Source organism: Anopheles gambiae, chromosome 2 (assembly GCF_943734735.2).
Source record: "Anopheles gambiae chromosome 2, idAnoGambNW_F1_1, whole genome shotgun sequence".
NCBI lineage: Eukaryota > Metazoa > Arthropoda > Insecta > Diptera > Culicidae > Anopheles > Anopheles gambiae.
Genome location: NC_064601.1, coordinates 78,495,789 through 78,517,631, shown reverse-complemented (window position 1 = coordinate 78,517,631; position 21,843 = coordinate 78,495,789). Strand labels below are relative to the sequence as shown.

The window sequence follows — 21,843 nt, the reverse complement described above, 5'->3', positions numbered from 1 at the left end:
TTGTCGTTTGTGGCTGCTGTTTGATGATGCTGCTGCCTCATGCTTTTGGCTTATCTACTTCTGACCACGAACGGTGCCGGCCCCACCCACACCGATATTGTGGTCAGAACCCGTCCGCCTCTTCTTAAAGCCAGCAAATCGTGCGCAAAATCGTTGCATTTTGAGTTTGCTCGTAGATATTCCATTGGAATTATGTGCAAGTTGTAGAAGTTTACTGATATAACAAACTAATGGGATATAACCTGCACGCTCGTTAGCTTCTCAAACACACACACACACACACACTAACGGTATTTTCCTGATGCAAAGGGAAGGTAACAAGGTATGTCGGTTTATAAAAAAACGTTTACGGTACGATATGAAAATTTTCGTAGTAACCGCCAAACACACCCGATAATGGATGACAAGTATTTTTTTTAAATATGGATTTAAAACTCTAAATACGATGTACTAGGGAAAAAGTGCACACGTCATCGATACCACAAACTCGTTACAATTGAACCTATTAATCGCAAACAAATGCAACTTGGTCTGGGCTGGAGAAATATTATCACACTGCACGCAACATTCAAAAACACATTCAAACGATTAATTTCGGCCACGCACGGCCACTGGTAACACGCCTTTTTCTTTCTCCCTCTCTCTCTTTCTCTCTCACTCTCTCCCTCTCTCTTCCAAACATCCACAAACAAACACTATTACACAGACGCTCTCCCGTGAATACGAAACCGTTGAAAGGGAAAATAAACTTTTCCATCCGATCTTACGAAACACTTCGATCAGCTTCGCACGATCGCAACGCAACGCGATACATAAAAGAGGAAATTTCTTTTGGCACGGTATTGAACGCGATTGAACGCCGTGCTCAGTTGCACGACGTTTGATTTGTCTATTTGTAGCGACGACGAATATCGCCTACAACAAACTAAGAAATGGTCGTTAAAACCGCGGGGTTTGTGATAGTTCGAAGGAACTTGCTTCTCTCCCTCTCTCTCTCTTTGATGTGCTTCGTTTCTGCTGTATTTTCTTTACACACTCGACACAATTAAAGAGGGGCGAAGTGGTGGGCGGTGGTTGGGTGGCCATAACCGTCGACTGACCGAAAGACCCTCCACCTTTGCTTACGTATACACACCGATCGCGTTGGAGCCGTTATCCGTACGCTGTCGATTGCGAGCTAGTACTGAGGGGACGCAATCATTGGGCCGCTTGGCAAAGCAACAAGCAACATGTTGAATCTGGTGAGTGCCGTGCAGGACAGACTGCGCGCGCGTCAGTGAGTGCCGGCCGTGCATATACGTATATACGCCCTCACGTCCGTCGGCCTTCCAGTGAGCGGTCTTTGTTAGGATGCTGGAACGTTTGAAATGGGCAGCGTTTTGGACCGAAAACGGTGATGAGATCTGGCCATGTGACCTGTTGACCGGTGCTGGCAGTCTGTTGGCTTCCAGCGCAATCTAGTAGGAGCGTTCGACCGGTTCGCATCGATGGAGAGCCTTGTTATTGATGGACATAATGGTAGACGAACGGCAAAAGGGTAAAACACGACTAGCATTTTAAGGTACACTTAGTCAACAAAACTGTACTTCAGTCTTCAATCTTTGTGCTGAGATTTGAACCACCACATCCACAATCGCCCAACGGAACTGAACGGAACTCAGAGCTTAAGCTTTCAAAAACGTCGGACGCAATATTTTCTCACAACGTGACCAGTGACGATGTTCTTACCATAAAGGTTCAAATAATGAAAAAGTATATTGTTACTAGCTGATTAAAACGCGCATATTCAACTGACGAGGGGACTTAGCTTTCAAGAATAAATCATTGTCACAACCTTTCAGCGATTAATACGGCGAGTAAAACTCGGTCGGGATATACACCTGTCATACTTTGTAAATGGTTATTATTTTTGTGTTGCCAATTGTGTTGCCCCACCCGTCGTCATTCCGACGATGCGATGCGAAACAAAGCGGTTGAGAGGTGTTTTAATTTCATGGAGGCGCCCAGTACATGGTACAGTACTTGGCATCAAGTATCCTTCACCGCACTTGCCGTGAGTGAAGCAAAGGGAATCTTGCATGGAGGAAGAAAAAGGTCACCACGCTTTATCGCATGATGCGTTCGCAAAAGTGGGTGTGTTCCGAAGACAAATGTTTCTTTTTTTTGTGGTGTGGTCATTTTTTTAATGATCTCAGGTTCTTCCATCGAAACATTTAGCAAGGACTGGAAGCGTTAGGATGAAACATTTCATCTGACCTTTAATGGGTATTAAAAGTGATTGTCGTAATAATTGTTCACAATGGTTGTATATATCGATGCGAACGATTCAAATAATGATCTATAGAGGCTTTGAGACTTTTAATGGGATCCATGTAATACGTTTGCAATGCGTAATGGAACGCGAAAAGGATGAATAATTCGAGGAAATGTACACGTGTTTAGACGTATTTAATAAATTTCACTGAATACATATATTACAGTAACGGGATTGTCTGGGCAGGCATAAACCTTTTAGAGTAAGTAAAAATATTCGCGGCAATAAAATAAAAAGGAATTGATAAGCAAAAAATAGTATTAATAATAATAATGAAAAAAATAATAGTAATGGTAATTTAAAAAATTATAAAATTAATAATAATAGTAGGAATAATAAAAATAAAAACAATAATTAAAACAATAATAATAATAATAATAATAATAATAATAGTAATAAAAATAGGAATAAAAATATTGATAGCAAACAAAATAATAACTATGGTCCAAACCGTAATAATGTTTAGCTAAGCAACACAATACTATTAATAATTTAAACAATATAAATGGAAATGAAATTAATAGGTTCATATTTTTTATCTTGTATTATAAATAATGTATAAAGTTTATATTATTTAGTGTTTTAGGGAAATTATACGATTCCCCAACACCTTAAAAGTGTTATAAAAATAGTAATTTTTCATATCCGTATTAGGCGTAAGAAGAAATAGAAATGTTCTAAATGAGGTTGTTTTGTGAATTTGAATTATTCATCATTTCAAATTCCAGTTCATTTCGGAGGGCGTTGTCTGTTTTGCCCTGTTGGAATGTGCTTTGCACTAGCATTTAGAATTACAACTAAATGAGACAGCAATGCTTCTTAAAATAACAATTGAGCACAATGCTGAGGAATTTCAATGACCTTCATTGTTTTAGACAGTTCTTGGGAAATGAAGCTATGTTGAGGATGATGCTTTTTGTTATGTCTCTCCTCTCTTCGCATCTGTCGTATTTAGCAGTAGCACCACCACCAGAGGCAAAATGCAAAAAGGTAAAACCTCCACAATGCTTGTACCGCAAAGGAATGCTAGCAACTATGTTTGAATTGAACACAATTTTGAAATGGTATTAGCAGTCGTTATAAAGTGGTATTAGCAGTCGTTATAAAGTGGCTTCATCTGCCATCTCCCATCGAACGTGGGCATGCTTCGCAGCCTTGCCACTTCCTCCGTCCATATTGATGGATGGGCCAACAGGCACAAGAAAGCTGAGAGAATCGCTGCTCACAGTGAGAGTCGCTAGGTACGTTTGTTTTTGGCCCGCCTGGCCCGGAACGGGCCCAAGACTTAAAGCACGGGCGTAACAGGTGTGTGCAATGGCGTGGTGGCGTCGGCGGGGATACAATGGCGAATGCAACAATTTGCCATTTGCTCACAAGCCGACGGGTAGGGTAGAAGGTTCCGGAGTTCGTGCACTGCCCCAACCGATCCAAACGGTGTGCTCCAGTGTGGAACTCAAACACACACCCAGTTCGTTGTGGTCCTTTCCCTGAGTGGCTTCTCACGTGACTGGCTTTCTGCCAAACACAGCCGGTGCAAATCTATCTAGCCTGGCCTGGCCTGAACGATTTCACTGAAAGACGTGATGAGTGGAGTAGGAGGATATGAAACCGGTTGAAAGCCGCGAGTGCCCACACCGGCGGCGTGAGTGGCGAATTGTGATTACATAAACTGTGCGCGCCCGACCTGACTTCCAACGGCACTTCTTGGTGTGGAGTGAGCGGTGAGGTTCCGGGGGGAGGGGCGGACGTTTTGGTTCGGATTTTGAGGCCCGAGCTGGGAGCCAGGTCGGGACGGTTTCAGCCGAACAGCAGCCGACTGCGTGCTGTTTTTCGCCGATGAACTTGACACGTGGGTCAATCAGTTGAAAATCAGTGCATTTTACCGCTCCACGCCCGAATCGTTACCTTCTTCATTCGTGTCGGCAGCTCAAAAGGGAACAAACAAGACTACCCGTCTTCATTGCTTGTGGGTCTGTGAGTTTTATTTTTTGGTCTTGTTTTAATTTTCCCAGGATAGCGATTTGCACCTCACCGAGGTACTTAGGTAACGCTTATAGGCGAAACTGCTCAACTCTGTTCTATTCGCTCGGCATAACGTAGCTGGGTGTGCTAGCTGGCTTGCTGGCTGGGCGGTGAATCGTTCGTATCAGTTTCTACTTACGCAGACAATTCCGGGCGGGATTGGTCAGAGAAACTTGTTGGAAGAAATTGCCGGCAAACGACAGTCGCAAATATTTGCCGAAAAGATTCGGTCTGCGAGACTGTGTGCGGGAAGCAAATTATGTAAATTTGATTCCTTCTCGATGATTAATGGTCCCATGGCACCTGTGGCTGCTTGAGTGAGCAGCCGGGGCCTTTGCGTGATTAGAGCAGAGCGAGTGGTCCTGTGGGACACGAGTTTTCTTCGCACACGGAGCAGTAATTATGGTTTGTGGTTCGTATCGTCGTTACAACCAGATTGGTCGGATTCGTTTTGCAGTGATTTACAAAGTAAGAAGCGCAATAAATTCCTCTTGCAAATAGTTGCCAATAAACGAACAGCATACGAAAAAAACAAACAAATTTATTTTGCACGAATAACACGTCCGACAAACAACCTTTACAAAAGTTATTCGAACAGAAAATAAATATCGAAATAAAAGAGAGCCCGAAATACGATTCTTGAAAGGCGATTTCCTAGCGATGATATTGCACTTTTAGTGTTAGTGCCTTTTTCGCATGGTTTTGGGTTGACTTAACTTCTGAACAGAAAACGTCCGAAATGCCATGTTACGATAATCTTCCCCGAAGATTTCCGTCTTGCATTCTTTCCACACGAGTTCTAGTACGCCCAAAAACTCAATCGCCCGCTCGCCCGTCCGCCCTGCCCTGACTCGGGCCCGCCATATCAAAACTTTACAATTCCCACGTGGTGCGAAAAACGCGCGCGTTTCTCGAGCCCTGGCTGGAGCTTGGGTGCCCAGGGAAGAAGCGTGTGGAAGATCCGTTCATAGGGCAACAGGACGAGAGATAGAGGGGGGAGCGGGAGATTTTGGGGCAACCTTACAAAAGTCACGATTTCCTCCGGTGTCCCGGTTTCTGGGATGGGTTTTCTTTGTGCACGACCGCTTCCAGTACCATTTTCTTTCCGCTTCATTTCCGTCCTTCCCAGGTCGGTGGAGACTTACGGGTGGTTTGCGAGGCCGGGGAAGGCAGCAGCAGCAGGCACGGCGGTTGGTTAGATAACTCGGAGCGAGGCAGAGTGGCATACACACAAAAGCGAAGGGCAATACGCTTGTCTGCATGCCATTCCGGATTTTGGTTCGTGTTGCAAATTCACCTGGTTGGGTTTTTCGGAAACTTTTCGTCCATCTGAAATGGTGCGGTGGTATTGTAAGGCCAGCGGAACCGCGAGGACTTGACGGTAGGACTTGGGTTGTAAGATCGGCCGGATGGATGCAGCAGCTTCTCAATTCATGAAAAGGTAGGAAGCGCCACAACACTTACCATACGTCGGTTTAAGTTTTCCATCGTCGAGTACTACGCCAGCTTCGAGAGATACTATTCCGATGGTGCTGCTTGCCGGTGAGCGGAAATGTGCTTAGCATTCCATATTTCACAACACCACTTCCGGTAGCTGATCGCGTACTATCATCTGCCTGGGAACTATTTCGCTTAGCAAGTTTTTTGTCGATCTGCACATTCTTGTTGATATCTGTAGCAATATTGATTTTTAGAAAATGTGATCTTGGTTCAAGTTTTGTTTGCATGCGTTAACTGCCTCGAATCCGTGTTGCGTATTCGTGCCAGATCCGCAAGAAACCAGACTGAATGCCTTAGCATCTTTTGTCGAGAAAGTTTTTCCTGCATCGCTAGAAAGAAACGGCATTTTTCACAAGACGCTCATATTTCAAATCAAATCTCTAGCGCGGCAAAGGAAGTGCTGGGTACAGCTGATCCAGTTTCTAACATGCCTTCCCATTCCCAAACCACAGCTTACAAACTCGGAAGAAAAAAAACTAGACCAAGAGTCGAAAAGGATTACCGTTCTCCACCGGGAGAAACACCGTGAGCAAATAAATAGAATTAAATTCATAAAACTGTACTTTTATCTTCATTAGGTGGTTGGGCGCTTTCTTCTTTCCGTTCAGTCAGAGTTACTTTACTCGAAACTGCTTGGGCAATTGAGCACAGCTTTCAATGAGGGGAAGGGTAATGGTAGCATTTTTCCGACCGCCATCGGTGGCAAAAACCGTGTGCTTGTCTGGTGGTCGTCACACATTTCTTATACTACAGTGGTAACAGCTGGTGCCGACGACTGTCTATCGCGAGCGAACCAAGTAAGCAACTTTCGGTGCAGTGGTAAACTCAAAAGTTAGTTTAGTGCTAAATTAAATTTGTCAACTATTTTACGCTGCCTGCCAGCATCATTGCTCTGTTCGGTACTGTTCATGGGGTTTGGACTTTCAAGACATTCTTGTATTCTGAACAGATTCTGGCGAGTTCGGTGCGAAATGCTAATGGCAAAAAGCCGTGGCTTTTGTCGAGTCAGAAGTCCACATTGTTCATTCGATGTGAGGGACATGACTGTGTAAATTAGCTTCAGCTTTTTTTTTTGTTGCACTAACTTTCTCTAGATCGGACGCGAATTGACTCGTTCCCGTACTGTTCCTCCATACGTAAGATCCATAAGATATATCATAAAAATTTAATAGTATCAGCAAGGTCAAGTCCAAAGATTTTTATAAAAGCCAAGCATTTGTTTGCAAAATATTCTTATATTTTGAAAGATGATTTTGGGTTAAATACGTAAAATTATCATTTTAAAATATATGTTTTCTATCACTGGTTGTATTTATGTCTACGCTCAATTTACTAAAAAAAATACTATCGTACACCTTTCTGATGACACCGTGCTTGGACACACACCTGGCAATCCTTCATATCACCTGGAAGCTATACCGAAGCCAGCTACCGTTTCAGCGCGATACGAAGAATTGCACAAATCAGGGTGGTCTACTTGAATTTGTTTAAATGAAGAATCTTAGGCATGGTTCAACTATCTTCTGGCCAAGATACTTCCGGTCAAGACTAGCACTAACTATTGATCAGGGAAGAACAAGAGCACATTTGGCAATAAGGCGACACGAGCAGCTTCGAAGCAGAATCCGCTTTCTTTACATGAAAGATATTCAAGACTGCATTATTTTGGTGAAGCTGATTTGATTACATTCCACTGATTATTCCACTGATTACTGACTCGAACACTTAACAAATAAATGATGCTTAAAACACATATTGACACTTTAGATTGCGAAAATAACGAGAAATCCGAGTTGTTCACATGTGATCTACGCGCTACGTCCAAAACGACTGTTGTCAACAAAGCATCCATAGCATATTGCGATATTTGGTACACCAAAGGTTAGTGGTACCAATTATGGACGTACAGAAAAAAAGGCATATTTTCGATTAAACTTTGGTATATTTTGATGTGTAGTCGTTAAATAACTAATATTTTGCACCAAAATGATGATTTTGAGATAAAATTATGGTTAGGTGCTTGAAAATCGCTAATATCCTACAGTGCTACTCTTAGCAAAATGGTAAAAGATACCAAACATCTTGGCAACACATTTTAAAAGGGTGATATTTAACAACCGAAAGTGACCAACATGAAACTAACGAAGCACAAATGTGTTAATATGTTCATAAATGAAATTAAAAATCCTACCGTGGTTTTAGAAAGTAAATAGACTGTTTTAGAGCGAAAATAGTGTTCGTTATAGCCATAATTGGTGCTATAGCCACAATTGGTACACTTACCCTATTGTTACTCATTGACCTTCAAAATGTTATTGTCAAGATAATAAAGGTATTATTTTTCAATAATCCACAATTGTTTCATAATGATTGAACATGACAGTGAGAACGAAATGAAAATGAGAAATACTACGGATAAAGAAACGGGTTTCACTTGTAAGTGTTGATAATGTGCCGTATGTGCACAGAACGCTTGTCGAATGCTTGCACGATCATCGGTCTCATCATGTATGCGTTAGCGAGCACAATAACATCGAGGTTGTTTGCCTAACGCCTCATCAGCATGCATGAATGTGCTTTGTGGCGCGCTTCTTGTGCTCCATAACGACCCAAGACCCGGATAATGCAAATTCGTGTCAACCTGGCCGAACCTTTCCCTGTGCTAGAGATCGTGAAACTTACGCAACATAGCCGGAATGTTTTTGTTCTTGGTTGACTATCATTCTCTTTGGGAAATTTTTGGCTGGTATGAAACGGAGGAAAGGTACGTTAGATGTTTACTGCTGACGTATGTTGTCGGGATTGACAAAAATTGAAAGTCTTAGCATGGTAAGCAGCAAATGGAAAGAATGCTTAATAGGCTTGTTGCCTACTTACTGCGTGGGATGTCGAAGGTGAAATGGTAAAACTTGTCTAATGATGTATGACTTGCATTTTTTATTATTGTGTTCCACTCAGATTTAAAAATAATTAGAACATCTTGCACAACTGCTGAATGAATTAAAAAAAAGTCACAATTATCATGAACAGAGTGGGTTAAAATTGTAACAATTAAAAATATCTTAGATTGATTACTTTGTCTTCCTACATTATGGAATAACTGCACACTAAAATAAACAAGTTTAGTACACTTTTTATGCTAGTATTAAAATAATAGTAAAAATGATATCAATAATAGATATTATGTTTCAAATGGGTTACCCATTTGTACCCCCTTCTTCCTTCATTCTGTGTGGAGTGACACCATTGGCTTTCTTGCCAGTCAAGCGTAGTTATTTATGAGCGTAGTTATTTATTAAAAAATACTTCTTTTCCTTTGCAACTAACGTCATCTGCATTTCAAAAGACTTCACTACAAACTATTTATGACTTAGATAATTAAAACAATAATCAGGAAATTATTTAAGATAATCTTTACGATTTCTGAGAAACACTTGCTACAGCGTGAAGAAATGATATTGAAGGTGAAATTTACAAAATTAAATTACACAACTATCTCAAACATCTTTTCTGATCGTACCACTATTTACACTATTCTGATTCTTTATGATTCTTTCCACATCGTACATAATACCTTCGGGGAATGTACACAATCACAACGCAGGCAAACACGATCACACCAACGCACATAAGCCACTGTGCTGTGTTTAAGGGGAAGGTTTGTATATTTTTAGAAGAGGCCACTTGATTTTTCCCCATCACCATCACACGGGTTATACGAGTTGAGCTGCCCAGGTGAGTACTGCCCAGGTGTTCGAGTCTAGGAGCATCGAACAGCCGAAGGTAAGTTTCTATGGTTCTGTTTTTGTTCGATGGTTTCGGTCATGCATAAGCTTTGGCTCAGACCTTTTTGGAACAGACAGTTTCTTCCCATCGCGTGATCCTACCCACGCCCCAGGTAATATGAGCCCAAGCACAGTGTACCGCCGGCAGGCATCACGTGTAAAGGATACAAAATTTAGCTTTTGCTTGGTGAGATTTGAGCGTGCGTGTATGGGGAGCAGGTGCAACTTGTTGCTTCATTATGTTTTAATCATCACGAAGCATGTGAAGGTGTGCTGGTGGAGGGCGGTTGGACGTAAAATCAGAAAGCCATCCATGTGAACGGAAATGTTTGATGTTTGATACTATAGCATCTAACTGATGCTTGGTTCATGTAACGATGGATGTATTTCTCCATGGGTTGCCTGAAATTGACTAGTGTTTGAAGGTCACACAGATCCGAAGTCATCGAGCACAAAGGAGGAAAATTATCTGTGGTTTCTATATAAAGATTTCCGGTTGCTTCAAATCATTCCATTTGAATGACGAGGAGTTGGGATACTTATAGAACAAATAAAAAATCACAAAAAGTTTGCGGCAAATAGCTTCAAATTTTGATTCTAGAGCAAGGAATCTTTTAAAGTAATATAATACTTTTAAAATCATGCTCAGCATAAAACTTACCAAATTATTGCACTACATTATACCATCACAGTTAAGTCAAACAATATGCTCACTTACCTGTAAAAGAGAGACAACAAAACGACAGTAAGAATTATTGGACAAAAAATGCAATTAAATACGGATAAAAAGCGGGTGACAGGAAGTAAAAACCGGTAGAGATAATTAAGTTACATCCGCCACCGGTAGATGTGGATTTCTTTGTCGAATGGAATTTACAAATGCGCATACGCGCTCAGTTGTTGAAAATTTTCTTGAACTTGTCTCCGAAAACGGTCAAAACTGGCTGCGATCAGCTTGCTTTCTTTTGCCTTCGTATTTCTTTTGGGGTAAAACAAGCAAGCGTTTCATACGGAGCCATCAGTTTATCCCTACCATGAACCTCATGACGTGGTCGCTCCGTTACACAATGATAGCATTATTAGGTTTATTAGGTTTTTCTGTTTTCGATGAGTTTCCGCAACACCCTGGAAGATGGTGGTGGAGGAGCATTGTGATTGATGCGATTGATGCGATACCGTTGTAGAGCTGAGCCCGGGGCAAAAGGCAAATTCAATGGAGCTTTTAATGCAAAATTGATGAAATATAGAAAAGGTCGAACAATTTTGCTATAGGTCTGAAGCTTCAATTTGAAATTTGTTTGGTCTAGCTAGTGACAGCTATTTTTTTGTTCCAGTGGAGTGGAGTTTTCTCTGTGGAGTTATACATTGATCCGCTCAATGTAAAAGCGGTCACTGGTACTTTACTGTAATTGACTGTAATACTTTACTGTAATTAATGAATACTTGGTCAATTACTTTTTTTAATTGGATTACAAATGGGTAGACTTGATAAGTTATTCAATTGTTATTAGTATGCTTCGCATGGTAATAATTTTGAGTACTTTAAAATGAGAAGTGTTATAATAATTTAAGATACCAACAAAAGGTTTCATATCCTATCTAAAAAAAATAGAGGTCGAATTAATGGACAAAGTAGGACAGACGAATAATGGACATTTTCATAACACAAACTAATGGGTTTTGCGTTTCTAGTTAATGTTTCCTTAATGTAGAAATTGTAGAATATTACTAATATAGAAATCGTACTCCTATAACCAAATTAAATCATCATAAGTTTGCATAGTTTTACATAACTTAACGATAGGATAAGTATGGCATGATATTGAGGAGAAGAATTAGCCGTTAACACTAAAGCTAACACCAAAGGCAGAAGTGGATATCTAATAATCTAGTTAGGATAGAAAGGATGGATTTTTTCACAATTTAATTTTAATTGGCACCATAAGCAACCGTGACTTTATCTTGCTTTTGGTCACGAAAATGTAAAAAGAAGTTCTCACTATGATTTTTAAGTAGGCGATTTTAGCCCACCCAGTTGACATTTTCGAGCACGAATAATCGAAAATTCGAGCAAATTCCCTTAAACTGCATCATTTTAAGGGAATTTAGAAAAAGGCCTTTAAAATCAACTGTGATGCGGATTTTTCGGTGTTTTCTTCTAGAGTCGCTCGGAAATGATGTTTCGTTATAGTTGGTCATGTAGCCATTTTATTCTTAAATAATATCTATTTTTTTTATAAAATAATGTCACACAAAATTGTCTTTTGTTTTTCATAAAAAATCTACGAGTGTTAAATGAGCTCGACGGCATCGTCCATCGATAGAAGAAAGTCTAATTTACGATGTCACAAAATCTTAGCGCTTTCAACACACTTGATCACACACAAATCCACAATTTCTGGCGTATCGAGTACTAATCGAGCAGGTATGGAAAAACAATTTCGAGCAAATGTCACTTGGGCATGGTGCAACTCTATTCAAGTGAAATACGATAAAAGCACAGTAAAATAATTGAAATCATGTTTAATTTAAGAAAACTGTCCTAGAAGCATGTGAAGCCTAGAAACTACTGAATTTATCCAATGCATCTACATCTTTTTTTTTGTACTAATACACATTCCCATATAGTGAACTTGTGTAGGAAAAATATTAAACATAGAGGCAGACTTTAATTATTTCGCCATTCGAAGATGGTTTCATTTGCTCCAAAAAGGCTCTGCATTTGAATGGACATGCTGTATAAAAGTGTATCGCAGGCTTCGTGTGCTTGTGCTTCGTTATTCCGTTCGGGATCTCAGAGAATTTCTCCGTCATTCTTTCTTCGCCAGGTATGCAAAAATTCTTGTTGCTGCTTGAATGCTGGTAAAGCAGACATTTTTCAAAACGTTTGCAGTGCCTTCCTCTTTTCGGTGGTATTCTGAATGGATACTTCTACTACTCTAAGGGAGTTTTTAAAGAATATTTTCTTTCTATTTGACTTTACACTGCACGCAAACTTTACCGCCCAATGTCTGGTAGAATGTGAAATTAGGAAAGGGAATTTTGCTGTAATATGTGACGAAAAGGTTGACATGTATATTTTGGTAAAGCTTTTTTGTTTCGTGCTTTCGGGTACGGCCGGGAAAAGAATGGAACTTTGTCTGGTCGTATAGCAACCGGTGCATCTGTTTAAAATAACATTTATTGCGGGCAGTTGTTAACATAAATAGTAAGTTGCTAATTGTTATGTTACATTTATTGTTAAATTCAAAGGACAATGTGTGACTCTTGCAACGGGATTACATGTATCGGTAGAATTAATTTGAAATTGCCCATTCATAGTATTTTGTTAGTGTGACAGTCTATTAAGTCTATTGACAGTCGTATGAAGTCAACATAATTGAAGAAATTAATTAATAAACGATTAAAATTTCATCATTTTATAGTGCCAACTCATCTTTCAAACCCCATGCAAACAATTCAATTACCCACAAAAAATCTGACTTACATTGCCATTTTGATGCATAAATTCCCCTCTGTCGGCAATGGGACACTGCCACAATGGAAGATAAAACTCAATTCTAGCGCATAAATTGCAGCAGATTATTAGCCGCTAGCAAAGTGCGAAGAGCCAACAAGCTTCTGTTTGGCCGTGCACAAATGGGCAGCACTTTATTCGCACTCCTGGTAACGATCTGCCACTCGAACTCTTCCGACGCAGTGGTGATTTTTTTTACCAAGTGTTTTCCTCCCTTACTTCAGGGTTTCAGACCGTTTCAAATGATGGTAAAAAATGAGCGAAGAAGAGTGATGCAAAGAAATCGAAGGCGAAAGAGAAAGAATCCACTAAGCTCAAACAGGTGGTCGATCAAGGGTAGGACCACCGTCGGTAGTACCGCAGGAGGTTTGTTTTATTTTTCTTAACTTCTAAGCTGTTCCTTGTTGAAATCCTTGGGGGAGTGTAGGACGTGAAATCACGGTCGGCTCCGAGGTACTGCGCTCTGCCAAGGGGTTGCTAAGGGATTCGCTGGATTTGATGGTCTCTGCTGGAGAGCTGGCTTAGACTAGGCAGGGAGGTGGTCCGATATGGAGCTGATACCTTGCATGGTATTGTTTTTTTTGTCCACACTCTCTCTCTCACACACACACACACTCGTTTCCAACCCACTGGCTAAGTGTAGCTTGGCTGTGTCCTGTTGTTTCCTTTCGCGATAAACCATTTGCGAAAGAAAACAACGCAACAAATTCAAGAAAATGGGCAACCGGTGGGTGTAACGCAGTTCACGCGGTGAAGCAAATACCACTTCCAGTGGTTTTTGCACTGCCTCGTACCTTTCCATGTACTGGGAGTGGAGATGGAACACTCCTCTTCAAGCAGGGCCCGATTGAACCGTAGCAAACTGTTGCTTGTGAATATTTATTCTGGTTTTCTACTGCCGAGCCACTAGTACGCAGGCAGTGGAAGATGAAGTGGTTTGTTAGTTGAAATGAAGTAGCATCTTTTAGTGTGGTGGCAGTTTGGTGTAGTGTTGTACCACTCTTACCATCAACAGTTGACACATGCTCAGCAAACTTCCGCCAAAATGGGCCAATGTAAAAGGTTTTACTGATTTGCAGAGCAGTTTGGAGCATTTCTCTTCATTTCGGTGCTTTCATCGTGCGGACGTAGCTCACTGTTTCTCCATTTGAAGATGGATGAGCGTCCAATCTGGTGCGTGGGTGCCGGAGAAGTCCGTCTACCGGGCGTTATGCGGGTGGGCATACAAAACGTAATATGATTGTGCACGCACACAAAAAGCATGTGCGTATTGCCTAATGAAGATAGATCTGGGATGACGGTGACTGTCTCGGTTAGGCTGGTCAACAAAGCGTGCATACACACAGCCCATCCCAGCTTTCATCGCACCACTACAACGGATGCGCTGGGAAACTTTCCATCCCTCTGCGAATCGGGGAAGCGCCCTTCAGGGAAGCGCCCCATGCTGAGCCGCTTTCCTGCGGCGTGCAAGCACTGGGGAGACTTTAGCGCCAACACGGAGAACAAAGTGCCATTAAATTGCTTTTATTTGCTTACGTCTACATCCGATGAATTAATGTAGGAAAGATGAAAGCATTATTCACCGAGGGGTTTGACTGACCGTCGCACCAAAGATGGACGTGTCGTAGGATTTCCTCGCGAAGCGCGTATCGCCGCCTTTCCCAAATAATGTGACGGACGCTTGACGTGTTATCGTCTTTCTACCACTAGTGCTAGCGATATGTGTATGTGTGTTTGTTTGCAAGGTAACATTACTTGAGTGCAGAAAAAGCGAGAGAGTGCTCCACATGATGCGGTGTCGGTTAAGGTTTCCCGTTACTGGCAGATGGTATGGCAAGACGTTCCAGGTCAACAGGAAATTGGAAAAGTGGTTTCTCGGGTGTACGTTGCTGCTTTCGTCGCTGGTTTTTTTGTTATTAATATTTACTTTAGCTATTTGCCTCCTGGGGATAGAATTCGAAGATTAAACGATACCGAAATTCCGTTGCTGCTCGTGCGCTTTCGATTATTACGATGACGCCGGGTCGTATTTTATGTTGCTACCGTATTGCAAATTACCTTAACAGTCACCAGCGCTACAGAACGTAACCAGGGGAGACGGTGTGCAACCAATGGAAACGGAGTGTCTTGCTTTAATCGAGACATTGCTAAGGTATTTTGATAGCTTTAGTTGATAATATGTGGGCTGTCGATTTAAGCTGACGATGCTGTCGACGGAAGAGATACGGCTGTCGCAACCTTTGATGCATGATCGACATATTTTGGTTGAATGATAACAAATGGAATCTAGTGTTTCTGAATGTATTTTTTTGTTTTTATGAGAATAATTGAAACTTTACTTTAGGTTATTGAAGACGATTTATTTAGAATAAAATTGTTCAGTAAAAGAACGAGCCATTATTTTGAATATCATTCAATATCGCTTGAACGATATCAATTGCTCTCCTTTATGGCTATATCATAAAGATGCAGATTTTTTAGTTAAATATGGTACAAAATCCCGGTACAATAGCCGGTCTTGTGGTACAGTCGTCAACTCGTACGACTTAACAACATGCCCGTCATGGGTTCAAGCCCCAAATAGACCGTGCCGCCATACGTAGGACTGACTCTCCTGCTATGGGGGGTAATCCATAAGTCACTGAAAGCCAAGCCCACAAGTGGTACAGGCAGGCCTTGACCGACAACGGTTGTTGAGCCAAAAAGAAGAAGAAGATGGTACAAAATTAAATCTTATGCAACTTTTATCTATTATATATTTAGCAGTTCACTGATGTTTCATTGAACTGCTTACTTGTGAAGAAGTGGTCTCCTTCTTCTATTTGGCGTAAAGTCCTACGAGATCATACCAGCATATACAGACTTTAGAGGTAAACGCAGCCGGATAGTCAGTCCTTGCTACGGGGAGATGGTCCAATCTAGGCTTGAACGGGGATGTTATTGAGACGTACAACTTGACAATTGTACCACGGGACCGTCGTCAAATATGACAGATCATATTTACTTCATATTAAATTTTCAACAATTACTTTTATTTATTGAGGCAAACCATACAAAGGAGTTACTATTTCGTTTTTGACCCATAGCATTCAATCAATGACATAATTTTCTTTAAAATGTTTTAATGAAAATATAGGTCCATTTAGTCACAAAAAACCTACAAGCAATTTTATAAATTATTTAAAAATGTACAATTATCCAAAATTTACTAAGGAAATAAGTGCCAAACGATTCGATGTAGATGGAACCTTAAGTTGCCCCACTTTGGGTTTAATTCCATTCAACATCTTAAACGTCTTCAGCCTCTTTTGTTATTCATCAATTAGTATTAATTTTATTATGCATTTCTCCTTATACGTTTAAAAGGTCTATTGCACTTTACTGAAATGTATGGAACGGAAAAATAGGATGAAAACGCAGAAAATTATGTTGAATTACAAATGACCAGGCTGCTCCACTATAGGGCATGTATGACCATGCGTCTCCATTACTGTGCTTAATAATCGCATACACATCTGTCTCCGTTCGTCGCATTGACGACACTAAACATAAAATTTGAAAGAACTTTTATTATCGTGCATCAAAATTGGATTGATTAGCAAAAATATTGTTTTGTTCTGTTGCGAGAAAACTACTCCCATTTTCTCTTAACTGAGGTAATTTCCTATAGTCTGCGCTCAGCAATCTCGCATTTTGATCTAAACATAATTGTACGGAAGATTGCTCATATGAATGACAACTTCCCCTTCGCAACTGCTCTTGATAGAGATAGTTGAGAGAGTTCATCTCTGAATCTGAAATACAGTGAGAGGATTTGAGAAGTATTTCTCTACGCATGCGCACCAATGCTCAAATCACATCGAGCTTTGTTGGCACACTCATGTGGTTTGAATTCACTCTCCAAGAGAAGCATTATTGCAATTGAGGGAAAAATCATTTGTGAGATTTCTATAAATTCTCCCTTCGTCAGCAAAAGCTCCTTCATCAGTTGGAGGAAAGCCACCATGGTGAACAGGCAGCTCTCTGCATCGCTCGGGATCACGAAAATGATGCTCTGCAATTATCACGTTTGTTTGCCCGTCTTGCCCAGTCCGCGTCTACTTACCCATGTCGTCAATGATGGGAGCCATCCGCAGTGTGATTCCAACTAATAGTAGGCACATAATCAGTAATAGGCATGCGGTCGCAATGATTGTCCATCTGGCACGTTGCGGCAGATCGTCCGGATCTATCACCTGTGGAGGGGGTGAGGGAAATGAGAAACAAATGCTACCGTTAGCATACGCGTCCTAAGAACACTGGAAATAGCACGTCCCCGTGCGTTAACTTGACGTGCGCGTGACGCGGCTGATGACGGGCTATTAGGATTAGGCTCGTGCTACAGGTACCGTAGGGCTGTGACAGGTTTGCACAAGAAAAGGTGTAAAATCCGCTTCCGCACGGTCAGCAGCCGAAGGGTGAGCATCGTTTCCGTGCAAGGCAACCCGTTCTAAGGACTTAGGCATTGGGTCGATGGTGGAAAAAGTAACAAACAAAGCAATAACCCATCCCGCATGGCTTACCTTAACGCTTTGGTCGTCGAGGTCGTGCACTAGAATTTTGCGCTTCTTGTGTCTTTTCTTCTTACAGTGTCGATGGTGATGATGATGATGTCTGCTTCCGGGATTTTTTCCATCGTCCCAGCAACGCAAAAAAGGGGCCGACGCATGAAACAGCAAGGATACCGGCGAGGTGAAAAGAAAAGAATGAACCGTGAGATAAAAGTTAATTGATTTTGCTTGTTTCTTTTTTTCCCCCGTCTGTCGGTGCAGAGCATCAGGTAAGGTGCGGTGGGATATTCTTATGCCATTTTTATTAGAGCCTCTCGAGCGATCGGGTTTCGCCACCAAGAGGACCGGTGGCACATGGTAAATCGGGGTAAAAGTATGGTAGCGGCTTACAACACAATGCATACAGTTGGACCGGTGGCAGCACTCCGGGGACGAAGCAACAGCGCCACAGGGTCCACCTTGACGTCAGAGTCGCCGGGGAGTCCTTGTTTGCTAACATGACCCAAGATTCGGTCTCTTGAGTGAAGTACCCGCCAGAGTAGGTCTTGTAAGGAGACGCAACCTACTCGCTACTGTTTCTGCGTCTCGTATCGATCTTTGGTGTGGAATTGCCTACGTACAGTGGCTCTCTTAAGGCACGGTAGGTTTGTCGTAATAGGACCGGACCAGCCCACCACATCTAACACACACTCCACACTTCGGGGATCCCTTTATGTGGCTCGTTATTTCGACGCGATTCTTACCTGTGTTTATGCTTCCTCCTATGCTCAGGCACTATTGAATCCAGCTCCCCGTGACGTTCGGATTCAATTTGCAGTGAAACATCGTACATGAAGTCTTCGTCGTAGGGGAATTGACTACTCGCAGATGTGATGGGTTGGGTTGGTGTGGAACCACGTTCGGTGCCGTAATCGGTGCAGCAAGCGGGAAGGCAGACGGGCAAACGGGCAGGTGCGTACATGCGAGGAACATTGAGAGAAACAGATAACAAGAGTGAACGGTGAGAGACAATCAGGCAACTATTGAAGGCTGCTTGTGAGCGGGCGGGCAAGGACCTAGAGAACGAAGCTTACGTTCGGGCTGTAGCCTTCGTACATGACCTTCTTCAGGACTGATACAATAATACTATCTCATGCGTATGGAACCACTTAGGTGTATACGCATGCACGCCGGAGTAACGTGATCGAGCGAGAGCGAATAAAATCTGACAGTCCTTTGAACTCAGCGACCTTTCCACCAAACAGGTAATTGAAGGAGTTTACTTATTAAGAATCATCACACACTGACATAACCGGAAGTAGTGGTACATGGTACGAGGTCGGTACAGACTGTTAGTGTCAAGTAATGCTCGAGATTTTAATGACAGGTCCTGGACCGGGACTGGGTGCTGCTGTTAAACGCAATCCATCCCAATGAGAGGAAGCACACAAATTAATCTGGATCTGATTGTAATTAGCGAGCAAGTGCGTGAATCAGCACATTCTTTGGGATTAGTGTTAACGTGGTAACAGTGCTTAGCCTTGTAATGAGGACGTGATTTTAAGTAATTTATTGCCTAGTGCTTGTGATTAATATTACCTGATGAAAACCTCAAGGTTGGATACATTTCATACATTAATGTGAACTTTTGTACATTATGTGGAACCTTTTGACGAAGGCTATGAGTGGCTTTAATTTTGTAATGTTTACTTCAGATATGTTAATATCAAGATTTCATGCTTATTGTTTGAAAATTGTCGTTATTTAAAAAAATGATTATGGCAGGGTTGTTTTGTGTTTGATTGTGAGTTAATATATTGAAAAATACTAGTTTTGGCATAAAAAAATAACATCACTACTTGCATAAAAAGGAACACCATGGTGTTAAAAAACAGTTGGGTACTAAAGATATGTGTACTCGGTAGCTTTCACTAATATTGTTTTATATTTACACATAAACTAAACTTTATTTTAAACTATTCCTATAACATAGATGACATTTTTGTATTATCAAGTTTTATAACATAGATGACATTATCTACTCTGATAGTATTTCCAAAACATACACATAATTTTTGTTATTTTTTTTGTTTAATTCAACGCATGGTATTTAGTAAAAGCAAATGCTATATAAAATAAAACAATAAAAAAAATTATGAATTGATTTTGTATAATAATTTCAATAATCATCAATAATCTGGTTCAATAATCAATAGATGGTTCTTTGCTCGGAGGTTTTTTCCTATATTTAAAGGTTTTTTTCCTATATAACATTAATAAAAAAAACTTCGCGGGGCTAGCTAAATTATTCAAACAATGAGAAAGGAGAATGATTTGAACCCATTGCAAATCACCACATAATAATTCAGTGTACATTTAACAAACATGTTCAAATCAATAAAAACTTGTATACTGAATACTTCTACATAGATTAAGGATCTTAAGTTTTTCTTAGACGAAATTGACATTAAAAATGCATTTTTTGCTGATGTGAGGGCATTAGAATTGTAAAATAATTAATCAATTAATCTTGTTTTTGCTAAGAAAGTACTAACTGACCATATTAAATTTCAACAGTTTTCTTTTATTGATGCTTAAGTTTAGTCTTAAAAAAGTAAAACATAAATTTGGATATTGAATCAGTCATTTTTTTATCTTTATAAAGTCATCTTCTACGTGGACATGCCAGCTGATATAGGCTTTCAACACTGATTCAGTAGTTGAATAGTCAAGTGCTTGCTACGGAGGACGGACAATTCGGGTATTGAACTCATGACGGGTATGATGTTAAGCCGTACGGCTTTACCACGGGACCGCTCTTACGAAGTCAACGCGGGCGAGTTTAAAGGATTTTTAAGGCTGCATACGGCTGCCGTAGTTTGTAGACCCTTGATGTATAGTTCTAGATTAAATGAATTTGCCTTACACATGCTATAGATTCAAAATGCTGCTCCTATGATGCAAAATTCATGATACATACGTATAAAAGTGTAGTTCATAGTTAAAAACTGCGTTACTCATTAAACATACTCATTATTTCATGAAAGTCATTGAAGAATCTTAGAATCAAAAACAGTAAGTAGAACCCGCCAATGACATCTACTGTGAGCTGAAAAAGTAACAATGTGCGATAGCAGTGGTCTCTAACAATAACTTGGTAAATATTAAAATAAGAAAACGAGAACCATTTGTTAACGAAAACCCAAAACATTGAATAATTGATTCAAGGAAAGCTGTATCCAGAGAGTCGATTAAAATTTAATTAAATATGTCAAAACAAGAGCGCTTTGAGCGATTTTCATGTTTCGCAATGTTTGCTCACGTTGTTGTCAGCTTTTAGAAGTTTTAGCCATCGTAGGATGTAGCGAAAAGTTCACCAGAAAACAGCATCAAGAAAAAAAATCGGAGTGGTGTCGTTGTATCGCATTGTACTTGGTTCTATTTAGCATAAAAGTTATAAAAATAATGATTTGCATCCATAAACGGTGTGATACATATCTACTTTACTAAGCAATCCCACATCTATTGAGTTTTACAAGAAAACAAATATGAATTAGCCATGAGATGATACAATCCACCGTGTTATTCCGTTTAAAGCTACGTACATTGATCCACAAACATGCCTTATAAGTGTCTTGTTTGCTTAAAGTGTTGCCAGCTACTGACATTCATCGGTCGATTCCGAGGGCCGCTTTGTGAGGAGGGGATGTATCCGAATACTAGCATCATACTTACAGTGGTTGATTCGGAGGACGGCTTAGGATGCAATGTTGGAGGCCACTGCCACCGATGGCACCGCTCCCGACCGCTCCGGCTCCGCTGCTCGTTGACGGGAACACTATGACCGGGTCCGAGCATCGCTTCAGATATTCTAGAACAGGAGGATGAGTAGAAAAGTTACTTTGAGAACATCGACCGTTCCAGTGACATCAACTTTGCTGGTGGTTGGTGGTTGGTGGATGAAGGAGGCGAACACACACGTTCGTGCAAACGTGAAGAAGGGGTGCTTCTACAGAGCATTGTGCTGCTACTACAGAGGAAAACCAACGCAGAAGAGAGTACGGTGGCGCCGAGAGCTGCAATGGTGATTGATCGGATTGATACTTGGAGCTACTGCAAGTGAGGTAAGGGGGCTTGGTTTGTAACTTTACACAAAATAGTGAGCATGTCTGGAAC

General features: G+C 40.9%; 1 protein-coding gene across 8 annotated transcripts in view; it reads right to left on the bottom strand.

Annotated features, from left to right (window-relative positions):
* LOC5667262 (uncharacterized) overlaps window positions 1–21,843 on the bottom strand; it is a 98,628-nt gene that overhangs the window by 41,384 nt on the left and 35,401 nt on the right. For 3 of the 8 annotated variants that reach the window (XM_061650744.1, XM_061650745.1, XM_061650747.1), the window contains exons 4-7: window positions 21,403–21,538; window positions 18,432–18,545; window positions 17,701–17,794; window positions 17,244–17,373 (exon numbers count right to left, since the gene is read on the bottom strand). In XM_061650744.1, the coding sequence (XP_061506728.1) occupies window positions 17,244–17,373; window positions 17,701–17,794; window positions 18,432–18,545; window positions 21,403–21,538 (474 nt within the window). Of the gene's footprint in view, window positions 1–1,125; window positions 1,531–17,243; window positions 17,374–17,700; window positions 17,795–18,431; window positions 18,546–21,402; window positions 21,539–21,843 lie in introns of those variants that run through there. The other 5 variants (XM_061650749.1, XM_061650751.1, XM_061650746.1 and 2 more) reach the window with 4 other exon arrangements.